Source organism: Leucopleurus acutus (genome assembly GCF_964270905.1).
Source record: "Leucopleurus acutus genome assembly, chromosome: 11".
In the NCBI taxonomy this organism is placed as follows: Eukaryota; Metazoa; Chordata; class Mammalia; order Artiodactyla; family Delphinidae; genus Leucopleurus; species Leucopleurus acutus.
The window spans coordinates 54,094,195-54,116,989 of record NC_139152.1 but is presented as its reverse complement, the minus strand read 5'-3'; the positions used below and the strand labels follow the sequence as shown (position 1 = coordinate 54,116,989).

At 41.7% G+C, this 22,795-nt stretch overlaps 1 protein-coding gene across 11 annotated transcripts in view; it reads left to right on the top strand.

The window, feature by feature from the left end:
• GRIP1 (glutamate receptor interacting protein 1) overlaps nucleotides 1-22,795 on the top strand; it is a gene marked incomplete at both ends in the record, with an annotated part of 692,303 nt that overhangs the window by 375,918 nt on the left and 293,590 nt on the right. For 4 of the 11 annotated variants that reach the window (XM_082849389.1, XM_082849397.1, XM_082849395.1 and 1 more), the window contains one exon: nucleotides 18,026-18,080. The exons of the other annotated variants lie outside the window; for them this stretch is intronic. In XM_082849389.1, coding sequence (XP_082705515.1) covers nucleotides 18,026-18,080 — 55 coding nt within the window. Of the gene's footprint in view, nucleotides 1-18,025; nucleotides 18,081-22,795 lie in introns of those variants that run through there. 11 annotated transcript variants of the gene reach the window in all.

Below are 22,795 nucleotides of genomic sequence, written 5' to 3'. Positions count from 1 at the left end.
AACTCTTTGGGGGAGTCTGGGTAAGGGATTCATTTGTGGAAACTCTGTTCTATTTTTGCATCTTTTCAGGAAGTCCAAGAGTAGTTCGAAATAATGTTTTTTAAAAAACTCAGAACAGGACTTCCCTGGCAGTCCAGTGGTTAAGACTCTGCACTTCCAATACTGGGGGTGCGGGTTCCATCCCTGGTCGGGGAACTAAGATCCCACATGCTGCACAGCTCTGCCCCCCCCCCAAAAAAAAAGAGAGAGAGAAAAAGAAAAGAAAAGAGCAAAACCTCAGAACAACACAGCTCATCAGCACTGCTCTTTGCTGCCCCACCTGGGTAACAAACAGCCTTCTGTAGTAATAGTCAGCCCAAGTCAGGGAGGCTTACAACTCAGATCACGCTGGAAACTCTTGTGCAGCTGTACGCAACTCCAGGACTCCATGTCTAGGGAGTGCCGTTCTCATCTTAGACATGGTGAGTATATGTACATAGTTAATATGGCGCTTTTCCCCCAGCAGATGGCAGTCAAATGTCTTGAGCCTTTTTATAATGCTCGCCACTGTACCCTTTGGACTGGCAGTGACCCTGGCAGTGAGGAGACGAGACACCGAGAAAAGATGATGGAATTGAGAAGTGTTTAGGAGGTGAAATGAGATAGCAAGCTCATAGGATGATTTTATTTTAAAGATGTCAAATTTGACTGAAACCAAATCAACCACTAAATTTATCATCGATTCAAAGCATTTAGTCTTCCTAAGCGTAGCCCTCCCATCTGTGCATTGCATAACTTACCTTATTTTAATCATTTTTTCCTCCTTGCAACACACAGTAGTCATCTAAGGAAGCGTGAGGGTTAATGGAATTTTCTTGTCCATGAGTAAACCCTTAAAGCTGGGAGTTTTCCCATGAGTGGACTTTAGGGGGTCCATGAACCCCCTGGAATTATCATATGCTGTGAGCATGTGAATTTATGTGTATTTTATTGGGGAGAGTTTCCCTGACTTTCATTAGATTCTCAGATGGGGTAAAGGCCCACATTCTGTCTGAGGGCATGTCACCCAAGGAGACCTAGAACAGACTCGGGAGTGGCAGAGGCAGCAGACACCAGTGCAAACAAGGGCCAGCCAGATAACACGGTGAGTGAAGGCAACCTGGGGGGGACTGGGGTGAACTGCATAACGTGCACCCCAAATACCTAAGGAGGCGGCCACTTTTCAGCCCCTGGTGACAGTCACCCGGAATGCAGACCCCGTGTGGGATGACCTCTAGATTTTCCGAGAGAAGCCACAAATCCATAATTTTCATTGAACTTCAGAAATTTCTGAAGTGTACAGCTCAATCAGAACATTCGTAAGCATGGTTCAGGCAAAATGGATGTACCTATAGTTCATGTGTGACCCTTGAGTTGCCAGTTTGATAACCTGAGTTGAGACATCAGCCTTTGACCGATAAGCTGAAGACCTGATTCTCTTGGGATGTTACCATGTTAGGGAATACTAGTACTTCTGCTAATTACTGTCATCATTCTAATAACAACATTCATAGTAGCAGTGGCTAACACTCCAGCACCTATGATGTACCAGGCACTACCCTGAAGACTTGATTCACAGTCACTCCTTTTACCATGTCTGAAACCTTGCGAGTTAGGCTACTACTGGTTTTGTAGACACTTATATAGCATTTACTGTAGGTCACTGTCCTAGGGACTTCTAGGTACAAGCCTTAACTCGTTTAACTGTTATAACAATCCTGTGAATAACTAGGGGCACTGAGGCATGGGGCTATTCAATAACTGGCCCTAGCCCAAGCTCTTATTCAAGCCCAGGCAGACTGGTTCCAGAGCCTGCAACTCTTAACCACTATGCTGTTCTGACTGCCTCTGTGGTACTCTGGGCACTGGCCACTCTTCAAATACCTCTCAGCTGTGGTGCCTCGTGGTCCCAGAAAAACCCTGTCCACATTAGCATGGCCATATGACATTTCTGACTGTCTCAGCCCTGGGTCTTCTTTGAAACTCATCTCATTTTCATGCATCACCAGACATGTTTTATTCAATCTTTGGAGTTTTTAATCTCCTCTGAAATGAGCAGATCGTAAATCCTTTGCTAGATGAGATTTCCAAATAATGGTGAGAGATGGCCTTGTCTTTTGTCTCTCAACAAGTTTAGCCCCCGCTGACATCATCTGAGCAGTGGAAGGGGTGGAATGAGAGTGAGACTGCGGTGCCGGAGCAGAAAGCGCCCACTTAGCTGTCTACTCACATTCTTGTTTCATCTGAACCTCCTCAGATGAGTGAGGCTTTCTAAAGGTTTGCACAAAATAAACTCCTGAAATAGGTGAGAAATTACAGCTGTAATGACAGGGAATTGACTTTAAGTGCAGCAGCAACGTGGAATCTGTGTCTGATGTACAAGGATGGGATTATGACATGGGAGCATGCGCTGATTTGTGACACACACTTGTTTCCAGTTCTGTCCAAACCCTGCTGAGAGACTGATAATGGAAAACAGAGGGAGGGAGGGAGACAAAGGATAGGGTGTGAATTTACTCCAAAGCGGTGATATGCCATGAATAATATCAATGGGTCTCTAATTTCCTGCTCAGAAGATGCCCCTTAGATTTGGCTGTTGCCTTATTACAGCTTTGCATTTTCATCAGCTCACTGGTTTGTGATGCTTCCTGTAAGCAGTGGGTCTTACAGGTTGGTGCACTTCCTTTAGCTTATGCTTATGCGAAATATTTCCTCACCTTATGACTCCCTTTTCATCAGTTAGGCTCCTGTGATTCCCTCCTCAAGTTCAGAGGAGGATCTGCAGAAGACCTTTCGTACTGGGGACTAATTTTACCATGAGTTCTGAAATAAAACATGAGCTATGAAGCCAAAAGGAGGGTTTTAAAAGATGCCATTAAGAGAACTCTTACTGACCGCTGGAACTCACCACCAAAAATATGGAAGAGTGAGTGAGCAAGGGCCTTCTGGGGGCATTGTAGAATTCCAGGCTTAATCATATAGCCGATCGTTAGAAACCATTCAGAGATCTATATGTTGGGGAAGGCAGAAGTTGATGGATCTAACTACCTTTTGAAAAGTGTATATATTCTTTTCAATTCTGTAAGAACTTGAAAGTAAACTTTCCCCTGTTTTATTTTTGATTAAATATTTGGACTATGTTTTCTTTTTTTATGAAAGAAAAATCTGGTGTGTCCATTTGTTGCTTTCTTCTATTGGGCCTAAACATAAATCACAGGATTTGCACAAACCTGATGCTTCTACTAGGTTGTGCCCTTGTCTGTCATCGAGGACCACAGATACAAGCAACGGAAAGCATGTTGCTTAAAGAGACCCCTTGCTGTGAGGAATGACATTATCAGAGTTGGTTTATAAAGTGCAAATTTAGTAGCAGTTGCCCTGCAGTTGAGCATGTGGAGGTAGTTCTAAAAGGTTACCAAGGGGGAAAGGGGGGGGAAGAGATAAAATTGGGAGATTGGGATTGACATATACACACTACTATACATACAATAGGTAACTAGTAAGAACCCCCTGTATAGCACAGGGAACTCTACTCAATACTCTGTAATGACCTATATGGGAATAGAACCTAAAAAAGAGTGGCTATATGTATACATATACCTGATTCACTTTGCTGTACAGCAAAACCTAACACAAGATTGTAAATCAGCTATACTCCAATAAAAATTAATTTAAAAAAAAAGAAAGAAAATAGGCAAATCCCACTAAGTAAAAATAGATTATTTTCCTTATAAGGCAAAAAATTTTTAAATTAAAAAAAAATAAAGTTAGAAAGTGAGGCAAAACTCTCATAAAGTCAAAACTACCCCTGAGCGATCCTTGTATTTCTTGGTTGTGCAGATAGAATAGCTGGCCAGAATATAGGGGCTGGGTTATGGTCAAATACAGAATCATCTTCAGTGTGGCAAAATGCTCACCTGATGAGAGTCGAGCAAGAACTGAGAACTCGTATGGAATGGGGGGGGGGGGGAGAGCGGGAACTCAAAGTTGCTGAAATCATGTAAGTTAAATCTGTATACATTGGCTCCACCATATTGCATTGTTTTAATTATAGAAGGTTCAGGTGTACAGAATTCTAATTTGATATCTGTATATACTCCGAAGTGATGACCAGCACAAGCCTAGTTACCATCCCTCACCATACAGTTGACTCCCTTCACCCATTTTGCCCACCCCCTGCCCCCTTTCCCTCTGGTAGCCACTAATCTGATCTCTGTATCTATGGGTTTGTTTTATTTTTTGTGTTCATTTGTTATTGTTTTATTTTTTTAGATTCTTCATATGAGTGAAATCCTATGGTACTTGTTCTTCTTCATCTGACTTATTTCACTTAGCATAGTACCCTCAAGGCCCATCCATGTTGTTGCAAATGACAGGATTTCATTCTTTTTTTATGGCTGAGTAGTAGTCTGTTTTGTATATATACCATATCCTTTTTATTCATTCATCCATCCATGGGCACTAAGGTTATTTTCATATCTTGGCTATTGTAAATAATGCTGCAATGAGCATAGGGGTGTACAGGGTGCATAATTTTTCAAATTAGTGTTTTCATGTTTTTAGATAAATACTCAGAGGTGGAACAGCTGGGCCACATGGTAATTCTCTTCTTAATTTTTTGAGGGATCACCATACTCTTTTCCATGGTGGCAGGACCAATTTATGTTCCCACCAACAGTGGACATGTTCCACCATGTTCCAACATGTTCCCACCAACAGTGCACAGATCTTTTCTCCAGATCCTCTGCAAGATTTATTCCTTGTCTTTTCAATAATAGCCATTTTAACAGGTGTGAGGTGATATCTCATTGTGGTTTTGATTTGAATTTCCCTGATGATTGCGATGTTGAACATCCTTTCATGTGCCTTTTGACTATCTGTATATCTTCTTTGGAAAAATGTCTATTCAGATCCTCTGCTCATGTTTTAATTGGGTTTTTGTTGTTGTTGAGTTGTATGAGTTCTTTATATATTTTGGGAATTAACCCCTTTTGGGATATTTCATTTGCAAATATCTTCTCCCATTCAATAGGTTGTCTTTTTCATTTTGAAAAATGGTTTCCTTTGCTGCATAGAAGCTTTTTAGTCTGATGTGGTCACATCTGTTTATTTTTGCTTTTGTTTCCCTTGTCTGGGATTCAGATCACAAAAGATCACTAAAACCGATGTCAGTGAGGTTACTGCCTATGTTTTCTTCTAGGAATTTTATGGTTTCAGGCATCACATTCAAGCCTTTAATCCATTTTGAATTAATTTTTGTGTATATTGCATTTTTGATGCAGCATGTAGTGATTTTTTCTTTTTCTTACCACAAATCCAAACTGCATGCTCTCTTCCAAAGCTTGCTTCTTCCATGAAGCCTGCCTAAACGACCTGGAACCCCAATCATATTTTCTTCACTTCGGATAAGTACAGCACATATACTGCTGAGAACTATTTCATGATTCATTTATTTGGGTTATGAGCTTAAGCTCTTCAAGGCAGATACCCCTGTCTTCTGTCTCATTTATATCTCGAATGGTATCTAGAACATGCTTATCACAAGACAATGTGTGTCATTGAATGAACGATTTTACAAAGGCTCAATACTAAACTTCTTCAGTTTTTGGCATGTATTTAAGGCTATCTCCATCGCCTGCTTCAATTAATATTTTTCATGTAGACTACATTCTGTATCTGAAAACTTCTTATTGACTTGTAATTCACAGTTTACAGCTGAGAATTATATTGGGAACTCTCTTGACCCGAAGAGAATTGTCTGTAACAGATAAGTGTTCCAGATGGTGAATGCTTCTTATAACGGGTGTTGATTAACTTGTTTTTGACAAATCTTAGCCTTTTTTTGGAACAAGAGGGAGAAGGGGAATGGCTTGAGAGATTTGCCTGGAGATGGAGATACACACACACACACACACACACACACACACACACACACACACTCACACTCATGTTTTATACATAAGTATATATAAATTATATATGTCTTTTGGTTGGAGCATTTAATCCATTTACATTTAAGGTAGTTATCGATATGTATGTTCCTTTTACCGTTTTCTTAGTTGTTTTGGGTTTGTTATTGTAGGTCTTTTGCTAAAGTTCCGTTAACATTTGTTGTAAAGCTGGTTTGGTGGTGCTGAATTCTCTTAGCTTTTGCTTGTCTTTAAAGGTTCTAATTTCTCCATCGAATCTGAACGAGATCATTGCTGGGTAGAGTAATCTTGGTTGCAGTTTTCCCTTTCATCACTTTAAATATGTCCTGCCACTCCCTTCTGGCTTACAGAGTTTCTGCTGAAAGATCAGCTGTTACCCTTATGGGGATTCCCTTGTATGTTATTTGTTGTTTTTCCTTGCTGCTTTTAATATTTTTTCTTTGTATTTAATTTTTGATAGTTTGATTAATATGTTTCTTGGTGTGTTTCTCCTTGGATTTATTCTGTGTGGGACTCTCTGTGCTTCCTGGACTTTATTGACTATTTCCTTTCCCATATTAGGGAAGTTTTCAACTATAATCTCTTCAAATATTTTCTCAGTCACTTTTTTTTCCTCTTCTTCCTCTGGGACCCCTGTAATTCGAATGTTGGTGTATTTAATGTTTTCCCAGAGGTCTCTGAGACTGTCCTCAATTCTTTTCATTCTTTTTTCTGCTCTGCGGTAGTTATTTCCACTGTTTTATCTTCCAGGTCACTTATCCGTTCTTCTGCCTCAGTTATTCTGCTCTTGATTCCTTCTAGAGAATTTTTTATTTCATTTATTGTGTTATTCATCATTGTTTGTCTGCTCTTTAGTTCTTCTAGGTCCTTGTTAAATGTTTCTTGTATTCTCTGCATTCTATTTCCCAGATTTTGGATCATCTTTACTATCAATACTCTGAATTCTTTTACAGGTAGACTGCGTATTTCCTCTTCATTTGTTAGGTCTGGTGGGTTTTTACCTTGCTCCTTCATCTGCTCTGTGTTTCTGTCTTCTCATTTTGCTTAGCTTCCTGTGTTTGAGGTCTGTTTGTTTCTCAGACTGCAGGTTCGTACTTCCCATTGTTTTTGGTGTTTGCCCCCAGTGGCTAAGGTTGGTTCAGTGGGTTGTGTAGACTTCCTGGTGGAGGGGACTGGTGCCTGTGTTCTGGTGGATGAGGCTGGATCTTTTCTTTCTGATCCGGCGTCATCTGCTGGACTGCGTCCGGTGGTGTGTTTTGGGTTGTCTGTGACCTTATTATGATTTTAGGCAGCCTCTCTGCTCATGGGTGGGGTTGTGTTCCTGTCTTGCTAGTTGTTTGCCATAGGGTGTCCAGCACTGTAGCTTGCTGGTCGTTGAGTGATTCTGTGTGCTGTTGTTGAGATGGAGATCTCTGGGAGAGCATTCGCCATTTGATTTTATGTGGATCTGGGACCAATGTCCTGAACTCAGCTCTCCCACCTCAGAGGCCTGACACGCGGCCAGAGCACCAAGACCCTGTCAGTCACGCGGCAGGCTCTTTTTGGCCCTCATCGTCCGGTCCTCTAGCCACCACACATCAGCCACTTCCACTTCCTCAGAGTTTCCCAGCAGTGCCCCCCTTAGGATAATTTTAAGAGCTCTTTCTGGCCAGAGTGGATGGGTGTATTTGGAATCTTCCGCCCCTTAAAGTACTTTTGCTGTGTATTCTGAAGCCAGGGTGTTTAGAAAGTTTCTAAAACTTTCCAAGAAAACTCCCAAGAGACTGGGATTATACGTCCAAGAAGTCTCCTTGGAGGAGAGGCAGAGATATAGCAAGCCTTTGGGAGCGCAAAGAAGATTGAGAAATGGGGAGTGGGGCCCTAGACTTGGCCCTGCTTCCTAGACCCATCTTAGCCAAGGCCCCCCAGATGCTGCAGAAGCATCCCGACCCTTCAGGTGACCTGACATCTGAAAGCCCCAGACCATTCAGACTGCTTCGTGCCAGATACTTGCAGTGCCTGCCCCCAGCTCTCGGTTAGTGTGATGCTCCCTGAAATGTCTGTTGTTTCAGCTTCTCTAGTACAGGAAAGGCCCTAAGAAAGAAAGAAAGGTCCAGCGGTAGCAAGGAAAATGAAATGTGCTCTCAAGACCCCACTTCCTGGACTGAGGTGCTCCATGAGAGCTGCTCTCTGGGCACACAAGTCTGAGAGCTGCAGCTGTTTTGTGCTTAGTCCTCAGCCTCTTACATCCCAATGTATATTGGCTATACACTGTGAAATAGGACTTTCTGGTTCTCCCAGTCCTTTCCTTTCATGCCCCCTTCGTTCATTCATTCTTTCATTCAAGGAAAAATGTATCAAGAATCTACTGTTCTTCAAGTCCTGGGCCTTGAGATCCTCAAAATGAAAAGACGGCCTCTGTTCTCCAAAGCTTTCAGTACCCTGGAAATTAGAACAAATTCACCAGCATTGCTCCTAAGTGTAGTGGGCAAATAGAGGAACTATTTGGAAGTCCCTCAACTTCAAACTGGGGTAATCATAGTTCCCCCTGCATTGGCTTTTTGTGAGGATTCAATGAGGACATGTAAGTCGAGGCTTGGACCGTGCCCAGCACACAGGGAGCTCCATGTAAGTGCTGGCCTTGCTGCTGTTGCCAATGGTAATGGCAATGATGATGCAAAAGATGACAACAGTTGACGTAATGGGTTCCCTGAATTCTAAGCCAGAACCCAGACGCCCCAACCTCCTCCCTACCTTTCCTTGACTTTGCCTCCCGCATGGCTTCTCCCTACACCCCTGGTTTCTTTGTGACTCTCTACCTATGCTCCTGTCACTGGATGCTCAGGTAAGTCCTTGCATTACTGTCAACACAGGCTTCGTCATGAGCCATAGAGAAATTTGAGGGGCCCCTGCAAGTTAATGCTCCCTGCCTTATGATGGGAAGCTGGGCTGAGGTCTTCTCTAGGCTGCTGGCCTCAGTGTGGTCACCTGGTCAGTTCCAGGCAGGCCGTGCGGGCCCACTTCTGATCCTTTGCTGCCCTCTAGTAGCTATGCACCCAATTGAGCAACCAGAACATAAAGCCGACCCCGCTTTTGCTGGATGGCAGGGGGCTCACGGAACTGGATCTTTTTATTTTTTTAATTTTATGTTAATTCTATTATTTTTTATTCGTGTCCTAATGGATATTAAGACGCCTGATGAGAGAAAGAATGACCCTCCATACTGACTTCTTTTCTCTTTCTCTTAATTTCTATGCTCCTTCCATCTTTATGGAGTCCCTTTTTTCCCTTTAGGAATTATTAGAGGGCTGTTTCCTCTTAAAGAAACACCTTGACTTTTTTCTCAGAGTCAGTGATCAGTGATTGAGAGTGTTTGCAAAACATCCCCAAGGAGCCCTTTAACGTTATTTTTATAAGGAAAAAAAAAAAGTGAAAAATAACGGGCACCATTTTTTTTTTTTTTTAAGTGAGAGAGGCGTGGTAATGAGCTTAGGAAGACAGGATATAGTTCGTATAAACCTTTGAATTCGATAAAGTGTGGATTTCCTATGAGAGGAGACCTTTCTCCCCCTTGTTTTCTGAGTCTGTACTCCTTATGTAACTGTATTACAGATGGTAGATTCCGGAGCCTCCTAATGTTTTTTCCAACACACACATGTGTGCATGCACGCACACACACAGACACACAAACATATACGCACACACACATTTGAATATTTTCAGAAACTCTCATGCTCTTTATAGAGTACTTTGACAAAATACTTTCCTCTTCACTATCTCATTTGATCACCACAGCAACACTGTAAGATAGGTGAATGCCGTATTGTAATAGAATGGCAGAGCTGTAAGGGATTTTAGAGACACAACCCCCTTATTTTACAGGTCAAGAATCTGAAGTTCAGAAAGATGTTTAGTTAGTCAAGATCTTTTTGATCCCAAGTGACTGTAACCCAAGCCAAACTGATTTAGCAAAAAGGAGACACTATAGACACATATAAGCAAAAAGTCCAGGGCTTATGGTGTTAGGAGGGGATGGATCCAGATGCTCCAACAACATCTCCAGAACCTGTCACTCTCCATCTCTTTCCTCTGTCTTGGCATAGTTCAAAGACAGCTTCTCCTGAACTCGTGATAAGATGGCAGCTCTGGGCATATAACCTTACCATTCTTGGTGGAATGCGAGTTATCTTCTTTTTTGTAGTTCTAGCAAAAATCCTGGGATTGTATCTCATCAGCTTGGCTTGTATGACTGCCTGTTTCTGGACCTGTTTGTGTGGTCAGCCCTGGAAGGGCAGTTGGAGGGAGTGCCTGCTGCACTTGCATTACGTGGTCTGAGAGAGGGTCCTCAAAAGAAAATCAAGGTGTTAACCTTCTTTAAAGGGGGAGGGGGACCTTGATGCTGCATAGGCCTGAGCAGTTTATAAGGCTATAAGGCAATTTGTATAAAGTGGTTCCATAGTCTTTTGGTTGGAATTCTGGACTGTGTATCCTAAGTTGGAATTTATCCCCGCGAATGTACGTTTGCAGCAAGGAGATTGTGTATTTTTCACCTTTGCACTCACAGGGCACATCACGGTGGCCAGCATGAAGGAGGTGCCCAGCAACTTTTATCCCAGAAATGCCCAATCTGTAACTGCACCAGAACTTCACCCTTAGCCTTCTGACTCCTTAAACCATCTCAGTTCTGCCATCCTATTTCCTGTGGGGTTTTTTTCATACTTTCCGCCATCATTTCCCTGTTTTTTGATTAAAATATTCTAGTGGGTGGTGGCCTTGGTCACCCAATTAATTGTATGTGTTTTAATGACCCACAATACACATTACTTGAAGGTGGGAAACATTTGTCCATTTCACTGTATCATATATGATAATTATATCCAGACTTACTTTACCCTCATTTTATTAAAATTATTTAGATTTTTATATATCTATAGTATTCCTTAAAATATTCAGTTCAGTTTTATTTGAATGAGTCAAGTGTCTTAGAATTGAGGCTTTTGTTGTAGTTTGTTTTCAAAGTATACATTCTCACTACGGAAGGTTTTACTCCTGTATTCACAAAATGAAAGCTGTCAGAATAATTCCATACTCCTGATTTATCCTTTCCCTTTCCCCTTTGGTAACCATAGTTTATTTTCTATGTCTGTGAGCCTGTTCTTGTTTTGTATATGGATTCATTTGTATAATTTTTTAGATTCCACATATAAGGGATATCATATAATATTTGTCTTTCTCTGACTCAGTATGATATTCTCTAGGTTCATTCATGTTGCTGCAAAAATTTCATTCTTTTTTATGGCTGAATAATATTCCGTTGTATATATATACCACGTATTCCTTTTTTAAAAAAATTATTTATTTATTTTTGGCTGCATTGGGTCTCCCTTGCTGGGAGTGGGCTTTCTCTAGTTGTGGCGAGCGGGGGCTACTCTTTGTTGCGGTGCGTGGGCTTCTCACTGTGGTGACTTCTCTTGTTGCGGAGCACGGGCTCTAGGTGCACGGGCTTCAGTAGTTGTGGCACGTGGGCTCAGTAATTGTGGCGCACAGGCTTAGTTGCTCCGTGGCATGTGGGATCTTCCTGGACCAGGGATCGAACCTGTGTCCCCTGCACTGGCAGGTGGATTCTTAACCACTGCGCCTCCAGGGAAGTCCTATACCACATATTCTTAAACCAATCAGCTGTTGAAAGGCACTTGGGTTGTTTCCATGTCTTGGCTACTGTAAATAGTGCTACTATGAACATACAAACTACTGTAAAATAAATAAGCAAAAAGGATTTACTGTATAACACAGGGAACTATATTCAATATCTTATAATAATAACCTATAATGGAAAATAATCTGAAGATATATATATATATATATATTATAACTGTATCACTTTGCTGTACACCTGAAACTCAAAATTGTATATCAGCTATACTTCAATAAAAGGAAGAAATTAAAATAGCAGCTAAAACAGCAACAAGGTCAGTTTAGAGGTTAATTGTTATAGTACAAAGGCCTGCTGAATATGGAATTTCAAAGTTTTTTAGCCATGTGTCACTAGATATAGAAACTTTTAGACAGATAATATATCTCTAAAGTAACAGTATGTGTCTGTCTAAAAGTTTCTATGTCTAGTGACACATGGCTAAAAAACTTTGAAATTCCATCCTTGACAGGCGATAATTATGCTTGTCACACCACAATCTACTATCAGGATGAGTTTGTATTTGCTACTTTCTTTATTCACAGAGCAAGCCAAAGACAGGATTCTTTTTAATTTTAGCATTACTTTTACTTTGCCTTTTTCTTTGTTGCTCTTGCTGCCTCTGATTTCAGTGAAAAACCAGCTGTGTTGTATGTTTCTTCATATTTGGAAAAGGACAGGGTCCTCATGAGTCACCTTGCCAGAAGTACCAGAAATAAATCTGACGTATGCTCTGAAAAGGAAGGCACATGTGCATCCAAAGAGATGGCTTTGTGCCATTGCAATCATGCAAGGCTTCATGGAAAAGGGATCATTTTAGTTGTGAGTCCCAATGCCCATCTCGAGAATCTGGGTTCTGTAACCAGCTGCCAGGTTGTAAGACTGTATCCTCTACCAAATACCTAGTGACTAATAAAACCTTTTGCTATTCTGTGTTCAAGCCACTGTATACAAATAACACAGTTAATCATTAAAACAAGCCTAGAAATGATGTCCACCATTTTACAAATGAAGAACAGGAAGGGTAAGAAACTTGCTCAAGGTCACACAGCCACTTAGTGGTAAAAGCAGGATTCAAAGCCACGCAATTTGATTCTAACGCCTGGGCTTTTGGCCACTATACCGTCTTCTCTCTACCTAATGCCCCAGTAAATAGTTGGATTTAACCTGGGCTCAGGAGGATGATTTGTGGCAGGTTTCCTCTTGTACTGCATTTCTCATTTTCTACATATCCCATGCTTTAATGTTTCTCCACCAGATGCTTTTAGCTGACAAATTTCTAAGGTCCTTACCTTGGTGGGAGCTTTCCTGGCCTTCTCATGTTAAGTGGAAGCAGCCTTCCTCCCCTGGCACTGTGAAGGGCATTAGGGCCTGGATGACAGAAGCACGGAGTGTGCGTTATACACTCCCTTTTATATCACAACACACCAGAGGCTCAGAGCCGCTAAGTGCTTTTTTAATCACCCCAGATTTGCAAGAGTGTGTCCTAATGACACTTCCTAAAGGGCATCATTACTTCTGCAAAACTATTTTCTCATAAAATATTTGTTAAAAATGCCTAATAAATCCTGTCTTGGGCAATTGCACCCTCACCCTTCACACTGCTGTCAGTAAACTAGGTCTTGTTCTTCCTCTTTCTCATAGTTGCCCGCAGCTCCAGTTGGGCAGTGGCACGCTCTGTTTGCAGCCCGATCCGAATATTTGGCCTCACTTTGACACACTCCATAAATTAAGTGGCAGACAGTGGCCACAAGGGTTCTAACCTGTTTGAGGCTCATGGCTGCTTTTAACATCTTTGAAAAGGAAACTACAAGCAGCAGATTATAATAAGCTAATGATGAGTCAGTGAGAGTGTCCATAAGAAACCGAAAAGGGGGTTCTGGTCCCATTTTAAGACCTCCATGAACACTGCTGTGTTCTAAAACACCCTCAAGACTTAGGAAATGCCTTAAAGTTATTAACTGTGAGGGAAAAACATCAGTATACTCAATACTAGCCAATTCAGGATGTCCTGTGGTGTTTAAATAATGACCGAAACATGGTTAGCATTTTGAATCAACTGCATTCGAAGAAAAAGAGGTAATATTTAAATAAACAATCAAATGGGGTCTGTCAAGTGTGTTTTGTAACAGAATTACAAAATCAGTTGAAACAAGGAAGAAGGTACAAATTATTTTAGTAATTTAATCGAATTGTTTCTAATGATACAAAATAGTGCGGTGTGTGTGGAGGTAACCACATTTTTATGTTTTTTATTTTTTCAATGAATTCCCCAGGTGTAGGTAGATGGCAGGAAATTTATGGTTCACGATGACTCTTTCTTGCTAAGAATCAGGAGGATCTGCAAACAGCAGTGTTTATTTTGGGAGTGGAGATATTATATGGAAGAATGTATACAATGGAGGAGAATCAAAGAGATGAGAAAAATTAGAGTAAGAATGTGTGTGTGTGTGTGTGTGTGTGTGTGTGTGTGTGTGTGTGTGTGTGTATTCCCACCTACTACTGATGGTGCTGTGGAATGATTTTGAGAAGATACTGGAGTCCTTGAGCCAGTATGAAAGGTTTTTTGGTCCTCACTCCCCTCCCCCATCCTAGAATTAGTACCATACTGTCATTGGCAGCGATATTCAGAATATTTAAAAACAAGCATGACAAAGACGCCAGCTAGTCAGAGCGGACAAGCTATCTAGTCAGAATGGACTCCTGTGGGAAATACTTGGTATGTAATTAGTGGTCTGGAGCCTGGAAGTGCCTGTCTTAACTGCCTTCGGTTTCTGGTTCCTTCTAGTCACTGTGGTTCTGGGCACATTACCTGTGCTTCAGAGGGGCATGGGCACAGGTTGGGGAGAAGGGGACGTTGAAGAAGTAACTGACTCTAGATTTGCCGCCTATTATAAAATGTAACTACACGTAAAGGTTCTTTGTTAATTGGACTTTTTTCCCCCCGTAATAGGGATCACGTTTTCTATCAATGAAAAAGAGACACAGTGAAAAAGCAAAGAGTAGAAAGAATATTCAGCCAGGGTGAGAAACCTTGGATTCTTTCCTTTTGTTTACCACTTACTAGCTGAATGACTGTGATGAAAAGTGCTCTCTCTGAGAAACAGTTTCCTTATCTGGAACAAAAACCCATAACAGAGTCCCTCCAATGAGACACTGTGTATAGATGTGCTTTGTAATAATGGTTTAAAAAATTTTACATACACACACACACACAGAATACACACAGTATACTTGTATTATACCTTAGCAAAATTAATAATTTTTTAAAACCCTGAAATAATTATCGTTTAAAGGGAATAACCAACCCTAAATCCAGTAAGCCCGTATTTTCATATATTGAGTTTGGAAAAAAAAAAAAAAAGAGGAGTAAACTTCATGAACCAGCTCTTCTCCAGATCACCTTGGAACTTAATCAGATATATATATTTTGTGTAATTCTGCCTGCTTTTCTATCTCCATAGCCCTCACCTGGTGACCTCAAAGAGCACATTGTTAAGTTTGAGCCGCCATAAAGAATGAGGTTGATGGTTCCAGAGACACACGCTTGCATTAGTCTGGTGGCTGAGAAATGGAGGTTCTTCTGCCCCAGTGGTGGCTATGGTAGGAGACTGTGGTCCAGTTCCACAAGTTGCCTGTAGCTGCTTGGGACCTTTGTCCTGCATGTCAGTAAATTTTGAGATTAAAAAATTCACGCTACTGGAAGGCATTTTGCCAGCATTCGAATTCGGGATCTGAGGCTGGGCTCCGATTAGGTGACAGAAGAAGGAGGGGCTTACAGTAAGAAGGCTGAGTTGGGAATGACTCCCAGGGAAATCTCTGAGGACTAGAGAGGCCACACGTGGAAGAAGGTGGGAACACATGGCAGACTCCTTCATTTCCTGGAAAAGGGTTACTCCAGGATGGCTCCAGTTCTGTAAGATTCCTGGAGCTTTGAGCATGAGCTCAGCTGGCTTAGCTGGATTAACCACGATATACAAAGAGAAAAAAAAAAATCCCCTAATTTGAGCCCCCGGGAACCTTTAAAAAGGGCTCTAGGATGGGTTATTTCTCCTTCCAGAAAAGCAGGATGTTTGGGCAGTTCTGAAGATCTTTTTAGGACCAGAGGACAGAGCCTTAAAAAAAAAAAAGTGTTCTAGTAAAAGAGGAAATATTTGATTATTTTAGCCTTAAGGAAGAAGCAGACTAGATCTGAGCAGGCATAATAGCAGGGGGCAAGAGATTTCTGTATGATCTTGAGTTTTATTTGAACAGACATTAAAAAAATGGGCTAGAGTGGTGATATTCCACTGGCAAGACTTTACTAATGCTATTTGACAGCTGCGTATTCTGAGTGCCTGGATTTAAATCTAGGGAAAGCTCTTTTAAAGAGCTAACTATAAATATTTATCTCATTTTCACGCATAACCCAATTCTCTACCAGTAAAGTACATCTCATTTAAAGCAAAAAAAAAAAAAAAGAAAAAATCAAGGAGGCTAAAATATTACTAGGGGATGACCTAATAGAGATGAAAATGAGATGGGTTAAAATTCAAAAAGATTTATGCTAATTGAAACAGTTATAAAAATTTGATTCTGCCGTACAATCCATTTAATATACTTTCCTATTGATTAGTGGTGGCTGACAGCTCTAGCTAGACCGTCCTTGGTAAGGGAATTTCATTCTTTTCAAAGACCTTTAACGTAGATGCTTACGATATTAAACTATTTTTCCCACAGAAATTATTTTTCTATTGGACTCCAAGTAGGAAGCATATACATTTCAGCATCAGTGGGTTGAAACGGACTTACTATGGCAATTATGAATGGAGAGGAAAAAGCTCTATCATTAAATTTGGAATATTGGGAGTTATTTTAGAAACCAGCTTGAAAGATTTTTTTTTTTTTACAGCTTTTGAGTAGAGAATAAGACTGTATGAATAATTTATATAGTCCTAGAAATGTTAATCAAATAGTTTGGACAGTGATATATCTTTCTGTTTTGACTAATTCACTGAGTTCCTGGCCAACTGTGATTTTTTTTCCTTTAGTTTTTGGCATGTTCATCGAGGTTCTTGAATTAAAATTCCATACCAAATGTTAGTTTGTATTGACTGTGTAGTGAGTAGGCTGGTGCTGGCGGATGAAGAACTTGCTCTGCCTTCTTGTCATTTCATGAATGGATTGGGAAGAGTTTGTTCATTTGCTCTTCACTCCACTGAAGCAGATACTCCCAAATATCTATGTTGCAAGACTGTTTTATTTGCATAATGAGACGAATGGTTTGGGGGAGGGTTGTTTGGGAAATAGGATAATAAGGTACTTTAAAAATAGAAATACTTGGCCTTGTTTGTTTTTTATTCCTGGTATCTTTAGAAACTGTCTTGACTGTGTTGCTTCCCAGCCAAGTCCGTTTTTGCAAAGGGTGATTAAAGGGGCTGGGACTCCATCTGCCTGATGATCGCCTTGCCTGCACCCTTTCCCTGAGCCCTTCTTGCATTTCCTCTCTCCATCTAGACTGGCTTGACCCTCATAGATTTGTAAAGTGCCACATAGTGCTGTCTTTCTGACTGTCATAGGGCTGCATCTCTTCTGTAGGCAAAAATACTATTCCCTACTGCATCCCAGAGATAGACTGCCTCCCTCCTTTACCTTTCTTTTTTTGTTTGTTTTTTTCGCGGTACGCGGGCCTGTCACTGCTGTGGCCTCTCCCGTTGCGGAGCACAGGCTCCGGACGCACAGGCTCAGCGGCCATGGCTCACGGGCCCAGCCGCTCCGCAGCACGTGGGATCTTCCTGGACCCGGGCACGGGGCACGAACCCGTGTCCCCTGCATCGGCAGGCGGACTCTCAACCACTGCGCCACCAGGGAAGCCCCTGCCTTTCTTTTTTGTTGTTCAAAGAACATAGTATATGATACATACGTTTCCCCCTAAAGGAAGTGTGCAAGCATTTCACTTGCATTTCCAGTTAAATAAGAAGCCCTGAAGCACACTGACCTGATGCTGAGCTGGAAAGGGAAGGGGGTGGAGGGCTGAACTGACTGGAAAACATAGCCCTTTGCCTAAAACTGTAGGTATTGCTCAGTGTTTAGTATTAGATTTATGGAATGGCTCCTCTCCCGGCGTTGTCCCTGCTTTCTACAATTTGGTGCTTTGTTGCTATCGAAACAGCCTCACTTTCTAAGCCGTTGTGATTGTGCAGCGGGAGGAGGCTGTGGCGGGCAGGGGTGCTAGGAGTTGTGAATGACACAGGTTTGCCAGATGACAAGTAGCGGACCTCTGCATCAGCGAAGAGGAATTAAGCTTTGTCACTCCCCGCTGGGACCACCTTTCTCCTGGTATGTGCGCAAGGAATTCATGTGCTGCTGCTGCAGCCACCAGAGCAGAGCCCGGAGTACTCTTGGCCACGGCAAGCAGTGAGCAAGAATGATAGCTGTCTCTTTTAAATGCCGTTGTCAAATTCTGCGGCGACTTACTAAAGGTACCGTAATTTCCTTGTTATTCACTCCGCGAGTCTGTTGCAGTAGCCTATAAACACAGTTTAATGGTTTTTACTTTCAAATATGACTGCCTTTACAATTTATTGTCAGGCAACAAAGAACTCTGAGATAGGTGTAGATAGATAAGAGAGATATGGGCTGGTAGACTGGGCTTTGCTTGCTGTCCTTACATCCTGATTGTATTCGTGCTGAAATCATGAACCCGGGGTGTGTGTGTGTGTGTGTGTGTGTGTGTGTGTGTGTGTGTGTATGTCTGTTTTTTCTTAGCAACTTCATTCATTGCTGAAAAGAAAATGCATTTGCGTCCAGTGCTGAAGTTATCCTGGGAACCTGTCATTTTGCATGCTGATTAACTGGGCAAGAAAATTCATGTGTGTGTTGCTGTCCTTTCCATGACACACGTGCTAAATGCAGCTGGCAGCTTCAGGACCCGCACAGCTGACGAATGCACAGAATCATTGTTTATTCTGTTACTTTCTGACATCTCATGAGCTTTTTCCCAGGACAGCGTTAGTTTTTTGGGGTCTTTTTAGAATTGCATATTCTGAAATGTAGGTAGTTTGAAATGCTTTGGTCTTATGTGCTGTTTGAAGAAGTTTATTTGAAAGTAAAGAACCATTGCTTTGTATCCTCCCTTCAAGAATTCCTGGCTTGAGATTGTCTCTCTTAGAACTCTAAAATATTCATTAAATCTCTCCGTAATATTTTAAATATGCTTTTCTTTGAAATCACTCTCCGTATGCCATCCCATTTACTTCGTGAGCATTCTTTTGCAAAGTTAGTGAATGTTTTTGTTTTTTTGCGGTACGCGGGCCTCTCACTGTTGTGGCCTCTCCCTCCCATTGCGGAGCACAGGCTCCGGACGCGCAGGCTCAGCGGCCACGGCTCACGGGCCCAGCCCCTCCGCGGCATATGGGATCTTCCCAGACCAGGCACGAACCTGTGTCCCCTGCATCGGCAGGCGGGCTCTCAATCACTACGCCACCGGGGAAGCCCCGTGAATATTGTTTTTAAAACTCTTACCTTAGGTGCGGATAGATGTGTGAGCTCTTTTGCCTTATTTCCTTTAGATAGAATCTTCTTTAGAGAGAATGTATTATTTAAAAAAACTTCACTCTGAGTAAAAGTGTGTAGCTGCAAATGCCTTTCTCTTTCAGCCTGTAACATGAGTACTGTCAAGTAATTAATGGATGTAATTATGCTCCAGAAGCTCTGAACCTATAAATATGTTAATGGATGCTGTTTCTATCAGTTCAGCTTGACGTATCAGAGTTCTTTTATCACCAGCAGTACAGCTAAAAATGCAATTAATATTTTATTTGGCAGAAGAATGAGCACAAAGCAAATAGTGAGGAATAGATCTTGAGTCAATAACAGGAAAGAGAATAAATACTACAGCCAAACTTACCGAATGCATTTGCAAGTTGTTTGGATAGCAGAGCAAGTCCTTTGAAGAGGTACTTTGGGGAAAATATAGGAAAGACTATCCATTTTAAATTAGGCTGTTAGCATGGGGTAGTAAATTCGGTTTGGACTTCATCCTCTGCACTTGGTACAAATGTACCATTTCTGTTTATGAATCACTATTAACAGACTATCTTTTATGTGATGGTTTGGGCTAAGACTTAGAAGGTCTCTTATTCTAAAAAGTTCTTAGCTGATTTTAGCATTTACTCATCTTGATGTTAAGAAGTTGATGCTCTTATTAGATTATAACCATAAAACAGTTGATATTTTCTATTCATGTGTATCAGAGATTCTTTTACAAATCCTACATACTAGGATGAAAGTGAGCCTAAGCAATTTTTAGTTTTTACAAATAGTTTTAAACTTTGTCCAGTTTTCTGTGTCTTACAGAAGCATTGCTGTCCGTTAGTGAAAGGAGATTTAAATGTTTACTAAGATAGTTTTAGAAATCTAGATAAATGAGGAAAGTATTGATACCTTCTTTGTCTTTGCTATTTCACTTTTTTCCCCCCAAATCTTTATATCTGCCTCTTTTCTTTTTGGCATCTGGCTGAAGACGGCCAATTGATGACTGCAGTAAAATCTCTACGTGGAATCAATTTGCCATCATTCGGTTCCTCTGTGCATTTGACTGGATGTTCAGATGTTGGCCAGGAATGTGTCTGAGTAATGCTCCACCTACCTTGTCATCTCCTTACCGTCCTGTCAAACAAAGTTCAAGTCCCACCAACGCTACCTGTTGTTCCAAACTGGATACATTGAGTTCCAGCACCCCACCCCTACCTGTTGTGCTCTTTTTCTTACGCTGTAGTAGTGAAACCAAGAACTATATGTAATTACAATCTTAAATTACCCTTCTTTGGGTTTTTTTTTTCTGGGGGGTGAGGAGTAATGTGCAGATACGCACTTGGATGAAGTTTCTTTCCTGCCTTGTCCCCCTCCTCACACAGCTCCCACACCCTCACTCTCAACCCCCAAAGGCACATATTTCTTTATACCCATTGAAGGCTTCACCTAATACCCCTCCTCCAGATATCTACCCCAGTGCCCTGCAACTTGTCTATTAAAAGGAATTAGATTTGCCTAGTTGAAAGTGGTAGGACTTTTGAAGTTTCTGTGAGTTTTTAGCAAATGCTTCAAGTTCCTTATTGGACCCCTTGTGGCTAGAACCTTGCCCACCTCTTAGGAGGGGCAGGGAAGATTTGCTTTGTGTTTCTGAGACTACTTTGCTATTTGTGGTTGACGTCACCCACAAGAAAAAACAATATGGCAATTATAATATCTTTTTGATTCTCTTAAAGAGAAAAGGATGCAATTAAAGGTAAACTATTTTCTACACACACACACAAATTCTTAGTAGTTTACTTGTGTTTTAGGTTTCTTCATTCATTCATCTATTGTCCATTTAACAAATATCTGTTGAGCATCTACTATGTGTGCCAGACACTGCCATTTTTGTACTGAAATCCTGGGCTGGGACACTTTGTAAGGGTATCAAGCATTTTAAAATCAATATATTTTTAACAATAAATAAATTGTTCTTTATTTGTGAAATGATTTTTAAAGATCTATAAAATATACACTTTACAGACAAATCCTTTGGTCACCCTGCATAGAAGCCTGACCCGCAGGTTTACGGCAGAACATATTTTACGTGGCCTTAGTACTTTTCAGACTTGGGAATTGAGTCTGTTTTCTTCTTAAGGCTTCCAGTGACTGTTTCAATTTGTTTGCCTTATGGACCTCCTACCAAGGTAGATCAAGAACAAGAAAATAACCTTTTCTTAAAAGGCCTGGTCCTACAGTTAAGATAGGAACTTTGGGCCACTAAGAGACCAAAACTGTCAAAAGTATTCTTTTACATCTAATAATGAAATCTAGAGAAGAGATGCTGTCTTCTGCCTCTGTGCTAACGCCACAATGAGACTGTCTACTGATTACCTAGCGTTGGAGCCAAATCCAAAAATAATATTTTCTCAGCTTTCCAGGCACATCGAACAAAGGAATTTTCTTGAGCAATTCAAGCTAGGCTTCTTGGCACCTACCTTCACAACTGCTTGCCTCTGAGAGCCTGCTTTCTTTGCCAGGAGTTGCAGGACCTTCAGAGCAGTGAATGTGTTCCTGGGGAAGGGAATATATTTTCACAGCTTCTACAGCCATGGTTCTTTTTCTCACGTCATGTTTGTGTCATTTTATTCTCCTTGAAGTTGGTTGGCGTCCTCTGCAAAGAATCATCTTCTGTGTGATAACTGGTGTGACCCCACTTCTTTCTCAGGTGCCACTGTTTTTTGGTTTTTTTCTTTTTTTTCGGTACGCAGGCCTCTCACTGTTGGGGCCTCTCCCGTTGCGGAGCACAGGCTCCAGACGCGCAGGCTCAGCGGCCGTGGCTCACGGGCCCAGCCGCTCCGCGGCACGTGGGATCTTCCCGGCCCGGGACACGAACCCATGTCCCCTGCATCGGCAGGCGGACCCTCAACCACTGCGCCACCAGGAAAGCCCGGTGCCACTGTTTTTAGTTGGCAGATGCCACTGGTAATGGCATTCTTCTTTCTCAAGCTCTCCTCTGTCTACCAAAGTCAACATCAGCCAGCTAATATTTACTGACACTCCACAGGGAGCATGCGGCTCTGGTCACCTCTTGTTTTTGGTCTCCATTCATTTTATCTCCCCATCTTCTCTTTACTGGCTCAGGACTCATGTCCAAAAATCTCTGCCTTCACTTTAGTATAGATTTCAAAATCATTTATCGTAGCTGGCCTCAGTGTCATTTTATTTTCCTTTTTTTTTTAAATTTTATTTATTTTTGGTTGCGTTGGGTCTCAGTTGCTTCACACAGGCTTTCTCTAGTTGCAGGAGATCGGGGGCTACTCTTTCTTGCGATGCGTGGGCTTCTTGTTGAGGTGGCTTCTCTTGTTGCAGAGCACAAGCTCTAGGTACGCGGGCTTCAGTAGTTGCAGTGCACAAGCTCAGTAGTTGTGGCTCGCGGGCTCTAGAGCGCAGGCGCAGTAGTTGTGGCGCATGGGCTTAGTTGCTCTGCGGCATGTGGGATCTTCCCTGACCAGGGCTCGAACCCATGTCCCCTGCATTGGCAGGCAGATTCTCAACCACTGCACCACCAGAATTCCCTCATTTTATTTTCTACTTGCCTTGTCTTCCTCTCTCTTCCCAGACACACATATGGCCTAGAATAGAATGAACGTTCCCTGTCCCTTTCCCATTAGCTTACTAC